This window comes from Haliotis cracherodii, unplaced genomic scaffold, assembly GCF_022045235.1.
Source record: "Haliotis cracherodii isolate W230 unplaced genomic scaffold, xgHalCrac1.p SCAF_10, whole genome shotgun sequence".
NCBI lineage: Eukaryota > Metazoa > Mollusca > Gastropoda > Lepetellida > Haliotidae > Haliotis > Haliotis cracherodii.
This window is the reverse complement of record NW_027266265.1, coordinates 12197475-12213354: the sequence shown is the minus strand read 5'-3', so window position 1 is coordinate 12213354 and position 15880 is coordinate 12197475. Positions and strand designations below refer to the sequence as shown.

Genomic DNA, 15880 nt, shown 5'->3' with positions numbered 1-15880 from the left:
TATGGTACGTTATTTCAAGCCAAGCTGTATGCACTAAAGTGTACCATAGTCAACCTCGGCATACCAGATGTGCATTCCTTTCTATGTCGTCTCCTGGAATATGTGAGTTGTATTGTTTGTTGTATATGTGAGCCTCACAATATACACTGAAACTGCATGCGCCATCAGTCATTTTCTATCAAACAAAACTGTACTCTTTCAAGTTTTCAATAATCAAATATCTATTTATTCTTTTTGACATGTTGTTTGTGAGGCTGTATGTCAACTATTGCAAGTGTAACTTTATGCATTTTGGAATGCTTAGCATCTTTTTTATTTTTTAAAATATTTTAGATATAATTTTGCATACAAGTGAGGATAAAAACTTTAAAGCTTATATTGATTATGTCTACATTTCAATGTTGGCAACACAAATATGTAACTGCTGTTATCAATATTGACATTCATGTTTTTCCTTTCATATGAAACAGGTTCTTGTTTCAAGTTGATGTTCATCCAGTATTGATTGAATTTGTTAAAGAAATATAAATTTCCGGGATTCAAATTCATTCATATTTGAAATATGACTTGACATCGCCAAATCATGAAATTCTCACTGTCTTTAAGTGAATGAGTTTAAATTCGCAGCAGTATTCAGCCTTTGAAGATCAAGGCAACAAATCGGGAAATATTTATCAAAATAAACTTTGGACAAAATCTCTGGTGATTAATATATGCTGTGTTTTTTATGCTTTGGAATTGTATTAATTTCAATAGAAAATGAGTGGATAGTTTTAATGTATATCATGAAAAGACACTGAGGAGTGTGTATGTACCGCCATCAACCAAGTGGAAAGTTTCACCACCTTATCAATAGACAGTAAAAGCAACTCGTATTACACCGCCATGGTGACATGACCCTGTACCCAAACAACCTGGTATGTAGAGCACACAATTTGAGAAACACGATTAAGAAATGTTCCCACGTGTTAAAGTTCTCCTTTTAGAAAGATGCATTGTGGGCCTCATAAAGGCGATGTTGTTAAATGGTATTCATTACACAGACATGGGTATTGCTGATCATACAACTGTGACAGTCGTGATGTTGTAGGTCGGGGGTCAGAGTCGCAAGTTGCATATACCTTGACCTTGCTCAACCACTGAACTTGTCTTGTCGTTTTTAACATGATATGTAAATTACGGGATAAACTATGATAAAGTAGCTGATTATCTGTATCATAGCAGTTTGAAATTTTATCCACCAAACAATTACGAAACATGGGATATTTAATTATTATTACCATTGATATTGATAATCTTTTGTGTGGAAAATCCGGGATTTTTATGTCATTGAGACTTGGATAATAAAGAAGTGTTCTAGTTGCAAAGCACTTAACCTTCACTTACATCTAGGTTCAACATTGTATGCCTTTAGAATCAAGTATAGAGTGGTTAGGGTAGACTTACATCTAGTCTCTGAAATGAACATATCGTTCAGAAAAACAACCTAAAAACAGTTGTTAAATTATCTTAATAAAATATAATAAAAAGGAGCCCAGAGACTCTCTTCATTTTCAGATACTGCAGTAATCTAGACTTGCCAAACATTATAGACTTACTTGGGCTGTATTTGATATATTTGTATCAGGGTCTGTAAGACAGACTTAGGTTAAGGCTGTTGAAAGATTTTTCAGAATTTAAGTTTATGGAGTCTTTGAGTAAAGATTTGTTTTGTCATTTGAGGGATTTAGGATGTGAATAGTGGTTTTCTTATCTTTATCAAGTATTTATGGGATTTCACCACAAATAACTGGAGATTTGGGGACGATTCTTTTATAATAAAAGTTTCAATATTTTCCTGTATAAATGATTTTACAACAAAAATGATTTTTAATCTTAGAAAAAACTTTTGTTCATAGAAACATCTTGTACAGTAATTAGGAGTATGAATTTGTGACATTTTTACTATCTTTGGTGAAACATTAGACAAGTAATTTTGCTTACAAAAAGTGTTTTTGACCTTATGAAATGTAATGCAGTATGAAGTCTTGAGTGAAGAAGTTTGAAGAAAAACTTTAAATCACTGGTAGAAAGCATTGTTTGAAAATAAATATCCCCTCATTGTTTTTATATGTTAGTTTTTTATTTTAAGAAAATATCCCATCAATATATAATGAATATTTGGAATATGTTTTGGCGCCCCCCCCCCCATAAATTAGACAATGAAAACAGTCATATAGAAAATATTCAGGGCATCTGTAAGGAGTGTTCACTGAAGCATGACAATAGCCATACCACTCCAGTGTACCTAGTTATATTGTTTATAGTAATGTCTAGATGATTACATAGATTGGTAGTTGTGTGTACACAGCACAATCAATTACTCTTCAGGGGAAACATTGAAAGATTATTATGCAACAATCGCTGTAGGCATTCTGGGTTAGAGTAGCTCCCCAGCAACCTATGCTGGTCGTAAGAGGCGACCGTATGGATCAGGTGATTAGGCTCAGTGACTTGGGTGATTGCGTGTCATCGTATCCCAACAGCATGGGAATTTGCTCATAATTAAAGCACTGGTTTGTCTGGTCCAGTGTCCGTTGTTTACATACAGTTGTGATACAGAGGGAATGCTGCTGACTGCGGCATTACACTAACAAATAAATATCAAGTCTTTCGGTTTTTATTTTTCGGGGTTGGGGGATGGTGGGGATAGTGTGAGATGTAACAAAATGAGTTTTACAATAAAAAACTAGAATGCTGGATGTTGTGGCTCTGCAAAAAATTGTTAGAACTTTTCGTTTCAGAAAACAAAAATGTAAGCGCTGGCTGTCTCAGACATAAATGTATGTCTTGAAGCGCTGACTGTCTCAGACATAAATGTATGTCTTTAAGTGCTGACTGTCTCAGACATAAATGTATGTCTTGAAGTGCTGCCTGTCTCAGACAAAAATGTATGTCGAAGTGTTGCCTGTCTCAGACATAAATGTATGTCTTGAAGTGCTGACTCTCAGACATAAATGTATGTCTTGAAGTGCTGCCTGTCTCAGACATAAATGTATGTCTTGAAGCGCTGGCTGTCTCAGACATAAATGTATGTCTTGAAGTGCTGACTCTCAGACATAAATGTATGTCTTGAAGCGTTGACTGTCTCATGACATAAATGTATGTCTTGAAGTGCTGACTCTCAGACATAAATGTATGTCTTGAAGCGCTGGCTGTCTCAGACATAAATGTATGTCTTGAAGTGCTGACTGTCTCAGGCATAAATGTATGTCTTGAAGTGCTGACAGACATGTTTTTTCTTGAAGCCCTGTCTCAGACAAAAATCTATGTCTTGAGGCACTGACTGTCTCAGACAAAAATGTATGTCTTGAAGCACTGACGGTCTCAGACACAAATGTATGTCTTGAAGTACTGACTGTCTTAGACAGACATGTTTGTCTTGAAGCCCTGTCGCAGACAAAAATGTATGTCTTGAGGGACTGACTGTCTCAGATATAACTGCAAACTTCTAACCCAGGCTGATAGTGACAACTCCCACTCAAAGGACATTAGCCTTGGTGGCAGAATGTGCCTGAGGCATGTGCTTAAGTGTATAATATTAAGTAAGTAATTCACATTTGTGATCACGGTCTTTCCTCAGCATTGCCTCTACTAATAGGTAGGACAGAAATATGTCTCTCCCTCAAGGCTCATTCAGCCTGTAGTATTTCAGGGTGAACTGACCTCATCTCAGCTATATTTGGAGGTGATAGTTTATCTGACCAGTGTCAGACTGGGCCAATGTTTAGATGCCTGTGTTGGTCAGTTAATTTGACATGTCAAAGGGACATATTGGACAGCTGTCTTCAAAGCTTCGCCAAATTTGATTGGCTTGAGACGTGACATCATGGCCAGTGGCTCTCTTCAGCCATAGTGTTAATAGCTCAGTGGGATTTATACAGACTGGGTTGACAAGAGGTAGGTGATGATAGAGTCATTTTGCAGTTTGGGGCATTATTAATCATGATGTTTCTTCATGGAGAACTTTAATAATGTACATGATTTTTGTGATATATTTAACTTACTTTAAAATGATGAAATTATACGTCCTGTGTACAAAGACACGGAGTAAAAAACTCATGGGATGAACATTGTCCAATCAACACAAGACTACACTGCTTGTAACTGGAATCACAACGATCGGCAGGTGTTGTAGGGATAAAACTGGATTGGGAAATCATCCCTCAAATGACAATCATTCCTGAAGATTTTCAAGTCCATATAACCAGGGGTGAGAATCTTACGCGGATCCGCGAATTTTGAGTGCCAGATTTGATAATATCCCCCATAAACACGTCCAAATTATGGACCACACTCCATTGAAAAGAAGTTACTGCTGAAAAGGAAAATATTCATTCTCATCCCGTATTACCATAAGACTCTTTATTTATGGAATCTATTCAAACCTCATGTTTTTTAAGTTCCAAGGAGCCAGGACAACAATACATTTTTCACCATTTTACTGTAATTCATAATTGGGTCAAGCTATGAAAACTGGAGTCCAGTGATTCATTGCTAAATGGTGTGGCTCTTGTATAGAAACCTTAAAGGTTAATGAAGCCTATATGTGATAAGGAGGTTTATGAATATGTCAATTATAATCGAGGCTATTGTTAGCAGGGTAAGTTTATTATAAGTGCTAGCCTGTACAAAATGTATTTAACTCTTGACATTGATTGTGATTAGTTGAATAACAACTAGCTGCTGTGATAACCGCCATCTGTGTAAATTCCTGATGACTGTCACTCCTGCAGTCAGCTGGTTTCCTTGGTTACCATGATTAAGTGAGTGAATGTTATTTGGTGCCTAAATCTGGAATGTTCCAGCAGTAATCATATCTGGACCATCAAACCAGTGGTTGATAGTATGAGCATACCATGCTATGGGGGTATGATGCCACACAATCAGCCAGGTCACACGTCGTGAGATGCTGAGATAACTCGGTTCTCATGCTATGCAAGGTATTTGCTTATAGCAGTAGATATAGACTATTCTACCATGACATTGAAGAATGCTTGATTCTGATTGGTTAAAAAGAGGTTTCCTTATTGCTTGGGAAACCCCTTTTAAATATATTAAGCCTTTTCATACAAAAAACCCTGTGTGTATAAATACATTGATAGCTTACATATCGATTCATAAAAAATGGCTGCTGATCGATCACCCTTAGGAACTGTAAAATGTATTGATATTTCTTCTATTACACGCTGGTTTCTAATACAAGCTGTGTCAAGGGCTCTCGTGAAATTTATTGACGCCTGAGCATCTAATAGAGGAAATACAGTATAGTTTGTTAAAGAACATTTGGTACCTTATTCAGATAAAAAGTAACAAATTATGACATAAAATAATTAAGATATGTAATAATATAATTTGAATGATTGTTTTTATTTTTATGATTGATAACTAAGAAAAGTTTTTACATTTTATGAAATAAATTATGACAAAATATAATTTAACAATTTCAAGTATAATTTTATTATACATGATAAAATTATTACTGGTAATAGTTTCAATTTCGGGTGTGATTATTTGTTTCGTTTGATATTTTACAAAATGAAAATTTCAACCTGTCAAACAGTTTTATATATACTGAACGTTAAAATCAGCAAAAGTATGAAAACAGGTTTCATTTCAATAATAACCACTGTGAACAACTAATGCTTATGGAATTCATACAATGCGAAGTATGCACACATCACAGTAGTATGACAAATACTTCAGGGAAAATAAATACATCTAAACAGGAAATAATCAAGTCCAGAAATGCTTTTTAAAAACTATCCACAAGGATATGTCTTAAAACCCAGCCATTATGCAACAGATGCTCGCACTCACACAAGCTTAGGTAATGACACAGAATGTGTTATTCGTCTGTCATGTATGGCGGAGTCTCCCTGTGGGGGTTTACGATGGACGGTTGTCACGGCGAAGCTGACATGACAAATATGTGTCGTGTGACTGATTGCTGAAGCTACTCTCATGACTTGCTGTTTGACCGGCAATGATAAGTGTGGTCAGTCAAGTTTGACCAAATTAGTTTGCAAGTTGTTGGGTTAGGACAGTGTTTACATAGAAGGCTTTGTCCAGGGAGTAGGGACACTGTGACTTTGTTTTTGTAAGGATTTTTTGGTTTTGTGAGTCAGTTTGAAGTTTGAGGATAATGTATTAACGATGTTTTTGTACTAGGGTGTGTCTCTACTGCTGTTGGTTAATATGTTTGGAATTATGGCATTTAAGATGTGTACTTCGTGTAGGAATTTCTCTGAGTTACTTGTACATATTCCTAGCTGCCTTGTTCATTGCTTACTTTTGATGGATAGTTCAACTTCATATCGATAACCGTAATTGTCCACTACTTCCCTTCATACAATTTGTTTGCAACTGATAATATTTATATCTAATAAGTGTAATTTGTTAAGTTGGTATTCAATGACGTTATTGTCATTTTTTTCATTTTGTTATTTCCATTTCAGTGGAGACGTCACGGACAAAACTAAATCGCGGGGATTCAGATGAAAGTCCCCTTCCTGTGAGGAAAGTAATCAAACCTGACTTCACTCTTCTCCTCAACAATAGTTTTGAGGTAAGTAGTATAATTATTAGAGGACTTGGACTTACTACATTTGTGTGAGTGGTCTGTACCTTATGTCTTTTTAGGCCTTACTTAACTGTTTAAGGGCAGTCAGGTAGCCTAGTGGTTAAAGCGTTTGCTCGTCACGCCAAAGACCCGGGTTCGATTCCCGACATTGGTACAATGTGTGAAGCCCATTTCAGGTGTGCCCTGCCATGATATTGCTGGAATATTGCTAAAAGCGGCGTAAAACCTCGCTCACTCACTCACTTAACTGTTTGTGTGATCTGGTTGATTGTATGTCATTGTACCCAGTGTGGATTGTTGCTCACCATATCAACCACTGGTTTGCATGGGTCAGACTCCATCATTTACAAGCAGATGGGATAGAGCTGACTGCAGTTCAGTGCAGCTGATGAGTAGCTTTGTATTGTACTTGGGGCAGTGCCTGATGTGTTCGCTAGTCACGCCAAGACCCGGGTTCGCTTCCTCACATGGATACTATGTGTGAATTCAATTTCTGGTGTCATTCTGGGAGTTGCTGGAATATTGTTAAAAGTAACGTTTAAAGTACCTCACTCACTCTTATTGTACTTGTCTTTGAACATTCTGCACACGAAAAAATTATCATACAAGTTAATTATTTGCTGTGTATGATGTTTGGCATGATTTGTTTGCTTGTTTGTTTGTTGTTTAACACCGCACTCAACAATATTCCAGCTATATGCAGCGGTCCATAAATAATCGAGTCTGGATCGACAATCCAGTGATTGACATCACGAGCATTGATCACGCATTTGGGATACGATGACAAGCATCAACCAAGTCAGCGAGCCTAATAACCGATCACATTACTTGCCTCTTACGACAACCATAGTCGCCTTTTTTGGCAAGTATAGGTTGCTGAAGACCTATTCTAACTGGGTGGATATGTCATGGATATATGTATATCATCCTTATCCTTTGAATCAATTGTTTTTGAAATTTGTTTTAAAAAGTAGTCTTATTATTGCGTAACTTCTTGTAGGAGGAACTGTCTGACGACGAGGGCAACCTTGGAGAGGAGAGTAGAATTCACGTGGGGGCGAGCCAGATCTCTCCGCTGTCTCCCGTGTCCCCAGTACACGACCACATCACGCCTGTCATGGAACGTCCTGGTTAGTATAGACACGGATCATATTCTATGGGGAAAGTAACAGAATATCTGATAATGAAAATGATAGATTAATGTTTATTATGTTTACATAAATTGTTCTTACTAGGGCTGGCTATCGATATAGATCTTAGAGATCATTTAACGTTAATTGAATATTGATCAGTTATCGATAAATAACTGAGAAGTACCTTTGAGCAAATATGCAAAAAGCTGAGAAAGAAAACATCATATTTCACGACACTGGTGAGTGGTGACACGTTTATGAATGTATTAATTTGTGGATATTAAGATGTAAGAAAATCAGTTGCTTTCTGTCTTTTGCAATGGACAAAAACAAATCTGCTTTGGTAAATTAAAACCGAATTTTATCACAATAGTGTAAGATATCGATGACAGAATTTTCATATCGATAATCATTATATTTCTTCTTATCAACAATAATTCTGATTAGCTGTCCCTATTTTTTACCTGCTAAAATGAAATAGTCATGTGTGTGGTGAAATCAACATAGATTGTTAATCATCATGCTTGTCATATTTTGAGTTTTAATGTAACAATGTTTTCCACTACATTGATTTGGATAAGATATTTGTATTGGTGATGCAGGGATTATGTTGAAAGATGTTCATATCATGCAGGGATTATGTTGAAAGATGTTCATATCATGCTGGGATTATGTTGAAAGATGTTCATATCATGCAGGGATTATGTTGAAAGATGTTCATATCATGCAGGGATTATGTTGAAAGATGATCATATAGTGCAGGGATTATGTTGAACGATGTTCATATCATGCAGGGATTATGTTGAAAGAAGTTCATATCATGCAGGGATTATGTTGAAAGAAGTTCATATAATGCAGGGATTATGTTGAAAGATGTTCATATCATGCAGGGATTATGTTGAAAGATGTTCATATCATGCAGGGATTATGTTGAAAGAAGTTCATATCATGCTGGGATTATGTTGAAAGATGTTCATATCATGCTGGGATTATGTTGAAAGATGTTCATATCATGCAGGGATTATGTTGATAGAAGTTCATGTCTTTCTGCCATGCAGCATTTTCAAACTCTTTGTGAAAAACCAAAACTCTTTCGAAAAGATGCAAATCTAGTTTAAGGGATGAAGATTTGTAAGGTTTTGTAAATTGAGGTCACTGGTTTGTTTTGAGATTCAACTGGAGAATCACATTTTGACAAGTTTGCATATCAGGTAAGATGAGCGTGTGTCTTGACCCTGCAGTTTCCTCTTTGTAAGGCAACCATGCCTGCGATTTCCCCACTATTCCAAACACCCAGCACATGCCCCAACCACCAGAAAAAATCACTGTGGCTGCACTGTATTGAAATGTTGCACAGAACTGACCCCAATTGTTGAAGTTGTAGCATAACAAAAAGTTTAATTGTTACTTGTTAACAAAACTGCACATTTGTGAAATGTGGTGTATTTTGAACAGTTTGTCATTTTGGCACGATTGTTTACTAATGATCGGAAGGATGCAACATCACGGAGAATTGAAAGAACCAAAATACAGAGCAGCAGGGTGAAAGTATTTTTTGACATTTCATCTCAATAAATACTTTTTGACAGTTGTAACTTTTTTCTATAACAGTCCTACGAGATCATACCACTGCGGAGCGAGTTTGCAAACTTCAAAGGAGACACACGATCATGGTGTGTGAATCGCCGACAGAGGGCAAGGTAATCCAGAAAGAGTTGCCCCCCTTAGAGGAAGACCCAGAAAGAGAGCTGGAAGAGGAAGTTGAATTTCTGTCCCAGAATTCTTCCTCACATTACACTAGTCCACCATCGTATTGTGCCGGTAACATTCGGCGACAAATGATAGCTCACCAGACTAGTCAAAATAATTCACGTCAAATGGCGTCTGAACGAACTGAACACAGGAAGTCTTCTGCTGGGAGTTTAAGTGCGATTCCGGAGGTCGATGATAATTGCACGGATCATGATGTATCCGATAGTGTTTGTGATGTGGATCTGTCTGAATTGAATGCATCCGAACTTTTGCATGTGAACTGGAAAACTGCATGTACACGCGATGGAGCGTCTAACGGTCACTCGCACTGTCAAGACTGTCGGCCTAAACCTGTAAGTAATCTAACAGTCTTTACTCTAACTCACCCATTACCCATAGTTCCTTCCCACCACTTCCTGTTTGTCTGATTTCAATTGGAGAACTTCATCATGTTGCATTCAAAATATTCATAATGACATCTGCAAAAAAAATTTGCCAGATCACATTTGATTACTTCGTATTTGGTCATTCTTTGACCCTGTATTTTAAGTTCTTTTGTAATAAAGGTTGGTGGGCTAGCCCAGTGGCTAAAGTGTTTAAATGATAATAATAATAATTATTATCATTGAAAAAAATGAAAGCCTTGTAAGTGACTCAGTTTTTTTAAGCACTTGTCCAACATATTTTAACACATAGGCACATTGTTTACAATAGAACTTTTCTACAAGCTGAAAGATGGCTTCAACACGAGGAAAATTGCTTTGGGCGAGTGTCAAATTCTTTCCTTCTGATAACAATTTCATATCCATCCACCTTAATCATCTGCAAGGATCCATATATTTCATTGTTTGCTTTAAATCAACCGGTAGTCAAGATTGCTATCTGATTGTGAGATTGCTGTGTCATTTGTCAAGGTTTAATCACAGTAACATGATGAGAGTTCTCCAGACCAGACTTGTCACTTGATGCCGTGGTCTCACCATGGTCTCCTATGGTCTCACCATGGTCTCACCAGGAACTCATTTTGCACTGTGATAAATGATTCTATTTCAGGACTGGAATAAATATCTCTTTCCTATGAAACAAGAGTTAAGAAATTTAAAGAATTTCAAATTTTAATCATGAGAAAACCATATTGTTTTTTTAAATTGTTTAGTTGTTATGCTAACTCATGTGCTCACAGTTTTAATCAGACATGCTTGAATTTATGAGTTTTATAGAATAGCAATGCTTGAATATATTTTAGCATCATTGAGAAGTGTATTTGTCTTGTAGTTCATGCATGCTAGATTTAATGTATTTCATTTACACATTTCCTTGATATTTACCAATTTGCCGTTTTAGTTTTCATTCTACCAGGAACTTTTCCAACGCCCCTATCGACATCCCTATGTTATAGAGGTATCGATTTACTGCTGAATCAGCAAGCTTCTGTGTTTGTGACTGTTTGCGCACTCCAGTTGGTTTTGACGTTTTGTTGACAAATGCAGTTGTTGACACCTTGTGTTTTGAAATGAAACTCTTATACACTTCTTGCTGAAATTTCTACAAGATCCCTTTCCTTGGAGAAACATTTGCACAGTGCATTTTCCCATCATCACTTTAAAAATTCCAGAATTTAAGAATTGTTTTTTACGTCAAGCATTCGTTTAACATTAACAATTAACATTCCTAATGATTTTGTCTGTATAACATTTGGAGGAGATTGGTTTTAATTGTACATTTATGTATATGACATTGCTTACATCTAACAAACTGTACAAATGTGTACTTATACTCATGAAAATAATATTCTAAAGAAAATTAGAATTACTTGAAAAGTATTGGTATTAAATAGTAAGAAGTGTCACTATTATCTAGTTCTCAAATACACCAGGGCCCACTTGCACAAAGCGATCTTAGCATTAAGATGATCTTAACTCCCATACTTTAACATAGGCTTACAATAGTCTTAGCGCTAAGATCGTTTTGTGCAATTTGGCTCAGGGATTGAGTGGAGCAGTTTCTTTCTTTGCATGAACTTTTCCTTGCTAGTTTCATTTCCTCTTTACTGTTTTCTTCAGAGTTTGATTTGCCTGAGGACGACAAAACAGATTTGGAAATTATTTAGATTTAAATTTTCAGATAAATTATTTAGAAAAGTTATTTATTATCTATAATCCTTTGTTAAGAATTCAAACAACTTGCTAAAGTTCACATTACTAGGTCCCATTCAACAAGGCAATCATAGCGCTAAGATGATTGTAACTCCCATTCTTTGACAAAGGATTACGACAGTTGTAGCGCTATGATCGCTTTGCAGAATGAGGCCCTGAATTTTCTTGTATGTGAGTTTCTCATGTGAATGATGGAACCCTGATATTCAGTTGTCAAACATGCTCTGCAGAGATGCACCCTTTAACTGTGCCAGATCCATTGGCAGGAGGTTCAGTCCTAGTTTTGCCACAATCCCTGGTTTGGCAGCACCATACTTTGCCTAACCAGCTTCATCATCAATTACGATCTGAGCTACTTTAGGCTTCCATCCATCTTCCCGAGGCAAGGGGATTAACTGACTAAGAAAGTCCAGTTTCCACTCTTGCCGAACTAGGCTGGTATGCTGGAGTTCCATTTTGGCTGGACTAACAAGTGTCTATGCATAGTCCAATCAAAATTGCACAACAAACTACATGGATTTCAACATGCAGGTTTTGGTCAACTGCAGGATTTGCAAAGCATGTGTACTGCCAACTAGGCATTGACAGATATTTTGCAAATCTTTTCATGTTTTTAGTAAAGGTGCCCAAGTGATGTAAGACCCAATTTATTACAAGATGGATCTTGATTATTGATCAGATCATATGGACTGGCCGCCACCATTTTGTTTGAAGCAACTGCAAGTGATATGAGTGATGAAATATGATTGGTCAGTAAGAGGGACATAGAAGGGACATATCTCATAATAGTCACTGGTGGCGCTACGATCAAGCCTGGAAATTCCAGCCTAGTTCCTCAAAGAGAACTGGGCTTTTATAGTCAGTTAATGCCCTTGCCTCGAGAAGATGGCTCCCATCTGGTAAACGAAGGACTGAAAAAATGTCAAAACAGTGTTAAAGAATGTTGCTAACACATTGATATGACTGTAGATTCTTAGCATGGGCTGGTCACATTTCTGTCAGAACAGTTCTGTTGTCAGGTGTATGGGGCTTCTACAAATACAGCAGTATATACCATGGGCAGGACTTGTATAGCATTATGATGGCCAAATAGAGTGTCACACCATGTGAAAGTTGCAGCTTCATTCTGTCCGGTCAAGGAAAATAGTCCTCGGTAGGAGATGGTTATCAAATTTCAGCTGAAGTTGCAACATTCATGAGGTCCCATTGTCAAGGTTGAGGGTTCATATTCCACACAAATAAAAACTTTAGATGTGTCACACATATAATCCTCATCTCATACAATTCACTTGTTTCTGGTGTGTTTGTCTTTCAGAAGTTGTTTTTAATTAAATTAAAGTTTACATTTAAAGTTAAATTAAAGGCTAAAAGTAACAAAATAAGGAGTAATGTTAAAGTTTTCTTTTTGAGGTATTTTAAATAAGATTATGACATAATGGTCTTCATTTCATTCTTGAATTAAGACGCAACAAATTTAGAACTGTTACAAGCAACTTTCTCCCTGATCATAACACCTTATAATGTTTTTGGATAAAATATTTGAGATAGAGATATCACATGTTAATTCTCTTCAAGTGTTAACACTTTCACATGATAATGTTTTAACTTGTTTGTAGCTGGTGTAAGTTGATGGTTTGGGCTGGTTATAAACAACGATAAATATACATGTACTTGTATAGATATTTGTTGGGACCAGCAAAATACTGTCAAAGGCCTCAGTTGGGGGTTAAAAAGCTTGATATAATACTACAGTGATATTATACCTAATATAAACTACACTGGGGTTACATGTCCTATATTATGATTCTTGATTTATGAACATTGTATCTTCACTCATGTGTTTTACAACAGTTTTGAACATCAGAATTTGGGTTTGCCTCCCATGTTAAGCAGAGATGCAGTGGTATTGTTTTACATCAATGCTGTTCAAGTCATTATTAAACCCAACTCACTAACTCTGTACACGTTAACCTACATCACAATAGACAAGGATATGAGAAGTAGAACCATCTCAGTATGCTCTTGTGTGACAGAACTGTCTCAATCTGCTCTGGTGTGGCGGTTCTTAAAGAGTGTGGTTTCTTTCAGAAGAAGTGGCAGAACCCCATTGAATGTCTGAACCTCACCCTGGAGGAGGTGACCCATATCCGTACTGTGCTCACCAAGGCGGAGTTGGAGTCCCTCATCACCCAGCCGGAGCTCTATTCACAGGTCGCTAAGAGCAAGGTCAGTCAGAGGCATCATCATATCAGAAACAATCAACAGTATTAAGGAAGAGAATTATGGATGTCAACTTCTTTATTATGAGCAACACAACATTTCGGAAAATAGGCAAAAGGTTGTGTTCCTCATAATAAAGAAGTTGACATCCATAAATTCTCTTCTTTATGTGTATCACTTCTAAATGCCTTTCAAAGACCTAATCAACAGTTTTGTCTTTCATGCTTCCTTAATTATTGATCTGTTCTTTAATGCAACACTGCAGCACCCCAGCTATGTGACAGCAGCCTGTAAATAATTGAGTCAGTACCAAAAATCCAGTGATTGATACTATGAGCAACGATCCTTACAATTGGAGAACAATGTCATGCAGTCACTGATCCTGATCCTAACAAGTATAGGTTGCTGGGCTCTGGGCCCACTTGCACAAAGCGATCTTAGTGCTAAGATGATCGTAAGTCCCATACTTTAACATAGGCTTACAATAGACGTAGCGCTAAGATCGCTTAGTGCAAGTGGGCCCTGGTCCTGAGCAAGTCAAACGGTGTCATTCATGAAAAGATCAATTTTGTCAGGTTACTCAATGAGATAAACATGTTCTTTGACAGAAAAAGCTGAATATCCTATCGATATAATTGGCAAGTTCTGTGGAGCACTTGCTATTCACCTGGTGTAAATCCATGTTAGAACTGGTCCTCAGCAACCCATGCTTGTAAGAGGCGACCAACGTGATCGGAGGGTCAGACTCGCTGTATTAGTTAATGCATGTCATCATATCCCAATAGCATATATCGATGCTCATGATGTCATTCACTAGGTTATCTTGTCCAGCTGTCATTATATACAGACCGCCGTCATATAGTTGGAATATTGCTCAATGCATCAAAACAAACAAACAAAACAGACAAACCTGCTCATCTGTCATCATGCTTGTGTTTCAGCTCTGCTTCTCTTGCAAGATCACCAAGTTTGCCCTGTTCGGGGAGTGGGGGACAAAGTGCCGGTTCTGTAAGCGGACAGTGTGCAGCAAGTGCCTTAGGAAGGTGAGAGTCGTGGAGGATCTGACTGCAGTACACCAACATGTTGTGTGAAGGCATATTCAGATAAGCCTTCAGTTGAAGGACCACACATAAAGAGGCACATAACCGACAGAAAAATGTCAGCTGTTATGGTTTATTCATTTGAAAAGAAATGTTGGGAACAGAACATGAACAGAGTTTTTTTTAGACACAGACACTGTTTCATTGTTTTCTAACCCTTATGCTATTGCAATAGTTGCAAGTGAGCAACAGCGCTATGGCTGTGCTTAATAAAAAAAAATGTATTCAGGAGAAATTTCCAAATTTATTTTGTTTTTTTCAATCACTTTCTAAAGTCAGACAGCTGACTCTGACATCCAAGTAATAAAAACAGTTGAACCTGACCTGGATGCAGATAATCGATTCTCGTCTCCAGTCATGGTGTTCAGTGAGGAAGTGCTTTGGTAACAGGAACAATGGCCGCCAGACAATCTGGATCATTAGGAAATCAGTGATGTAGAAAAACTAACCTTCAAGATTATTACATTAAACAGCATGGATACTGCTCATGTAATGTCCGTTGATGACGCACTTTAACCTAGTTGTGGTTGCCTTCAGATGCATGTGCCGACAGAACACTTCAAGAACATCCCTGTGTACACACTGAGTCCGACTCCTCTCAGCCCCGAGATGAAGGAAGCTATTGAAACTTATAAAAGGTAAAGTCATCGAGTTCTGTACATCCATGTTTGTTGTACAGTTCAAGTAAAACATGTTGAAGTGTTACTCCTCACGGGTGTACATCTGGGGTAAAGGTGGCCCTGTAGTCAAAGGTGCTGCAAGAGGATGTGCAGAGTTGTGTCCCTTAGGCGTTTCTGCTGGCTAGGATCATGGGTGCAAATCCCAGTTCAACACGATTGTATTTTCAAGGGGACATGGGTGGCCCAGTGGTCTTAGGTTCTGTAAATTTCTGTGCAG

At 37.3% G+C, this 15880-nt stretch overlaps 1 protein-coding gene across 7 annotated transcripts in view; it reads left to right on the top strand.

Annotated features, from left to right (window-relative positions):
- Positions 1 to 15880, top strand: part of LOC139454064 (protein spire homolog 1-like) — a 130603-nt gene that overhangs the window by 107082 nt on the left and 7641 nt on the right. For 3 of the 7 annotated variants that reach the window (XM_071235561.1, XM_071235560.1, XM_071235558.1), the window contains 6 exons: positions 6498 to 6607; positions 7623 to 7752; positions 9367 to 9860; positions 13752 to 13889; positions 14825 to 14926; positions 15521 to 15621. In XM_071235561.1, the coding sequence (XP_071091662.1) occupies positions 6498 to 6607; positions 7623 to 7752; positions 9367 to 9860; positions 13752 to 13889; positions 14825 to 14926; positions 15521 to 15621 (1075 nt within the window). Of the gene's footprint in view, positions 1 to 6497; positions 6608 to 7622; positions 7753 to 9366; positions 9861 to 10851; positions 10909 to 13751; positions 13890 to 14824; positions 14927 to 15520; positions 15622 to 15880 lie in introns of all 7 variants that reach the window. The other 4 variants (XM_071235557.1, XM_071235563.1, XM_071235562.1 and 1 more) reach the window with 4 other exon arrangements.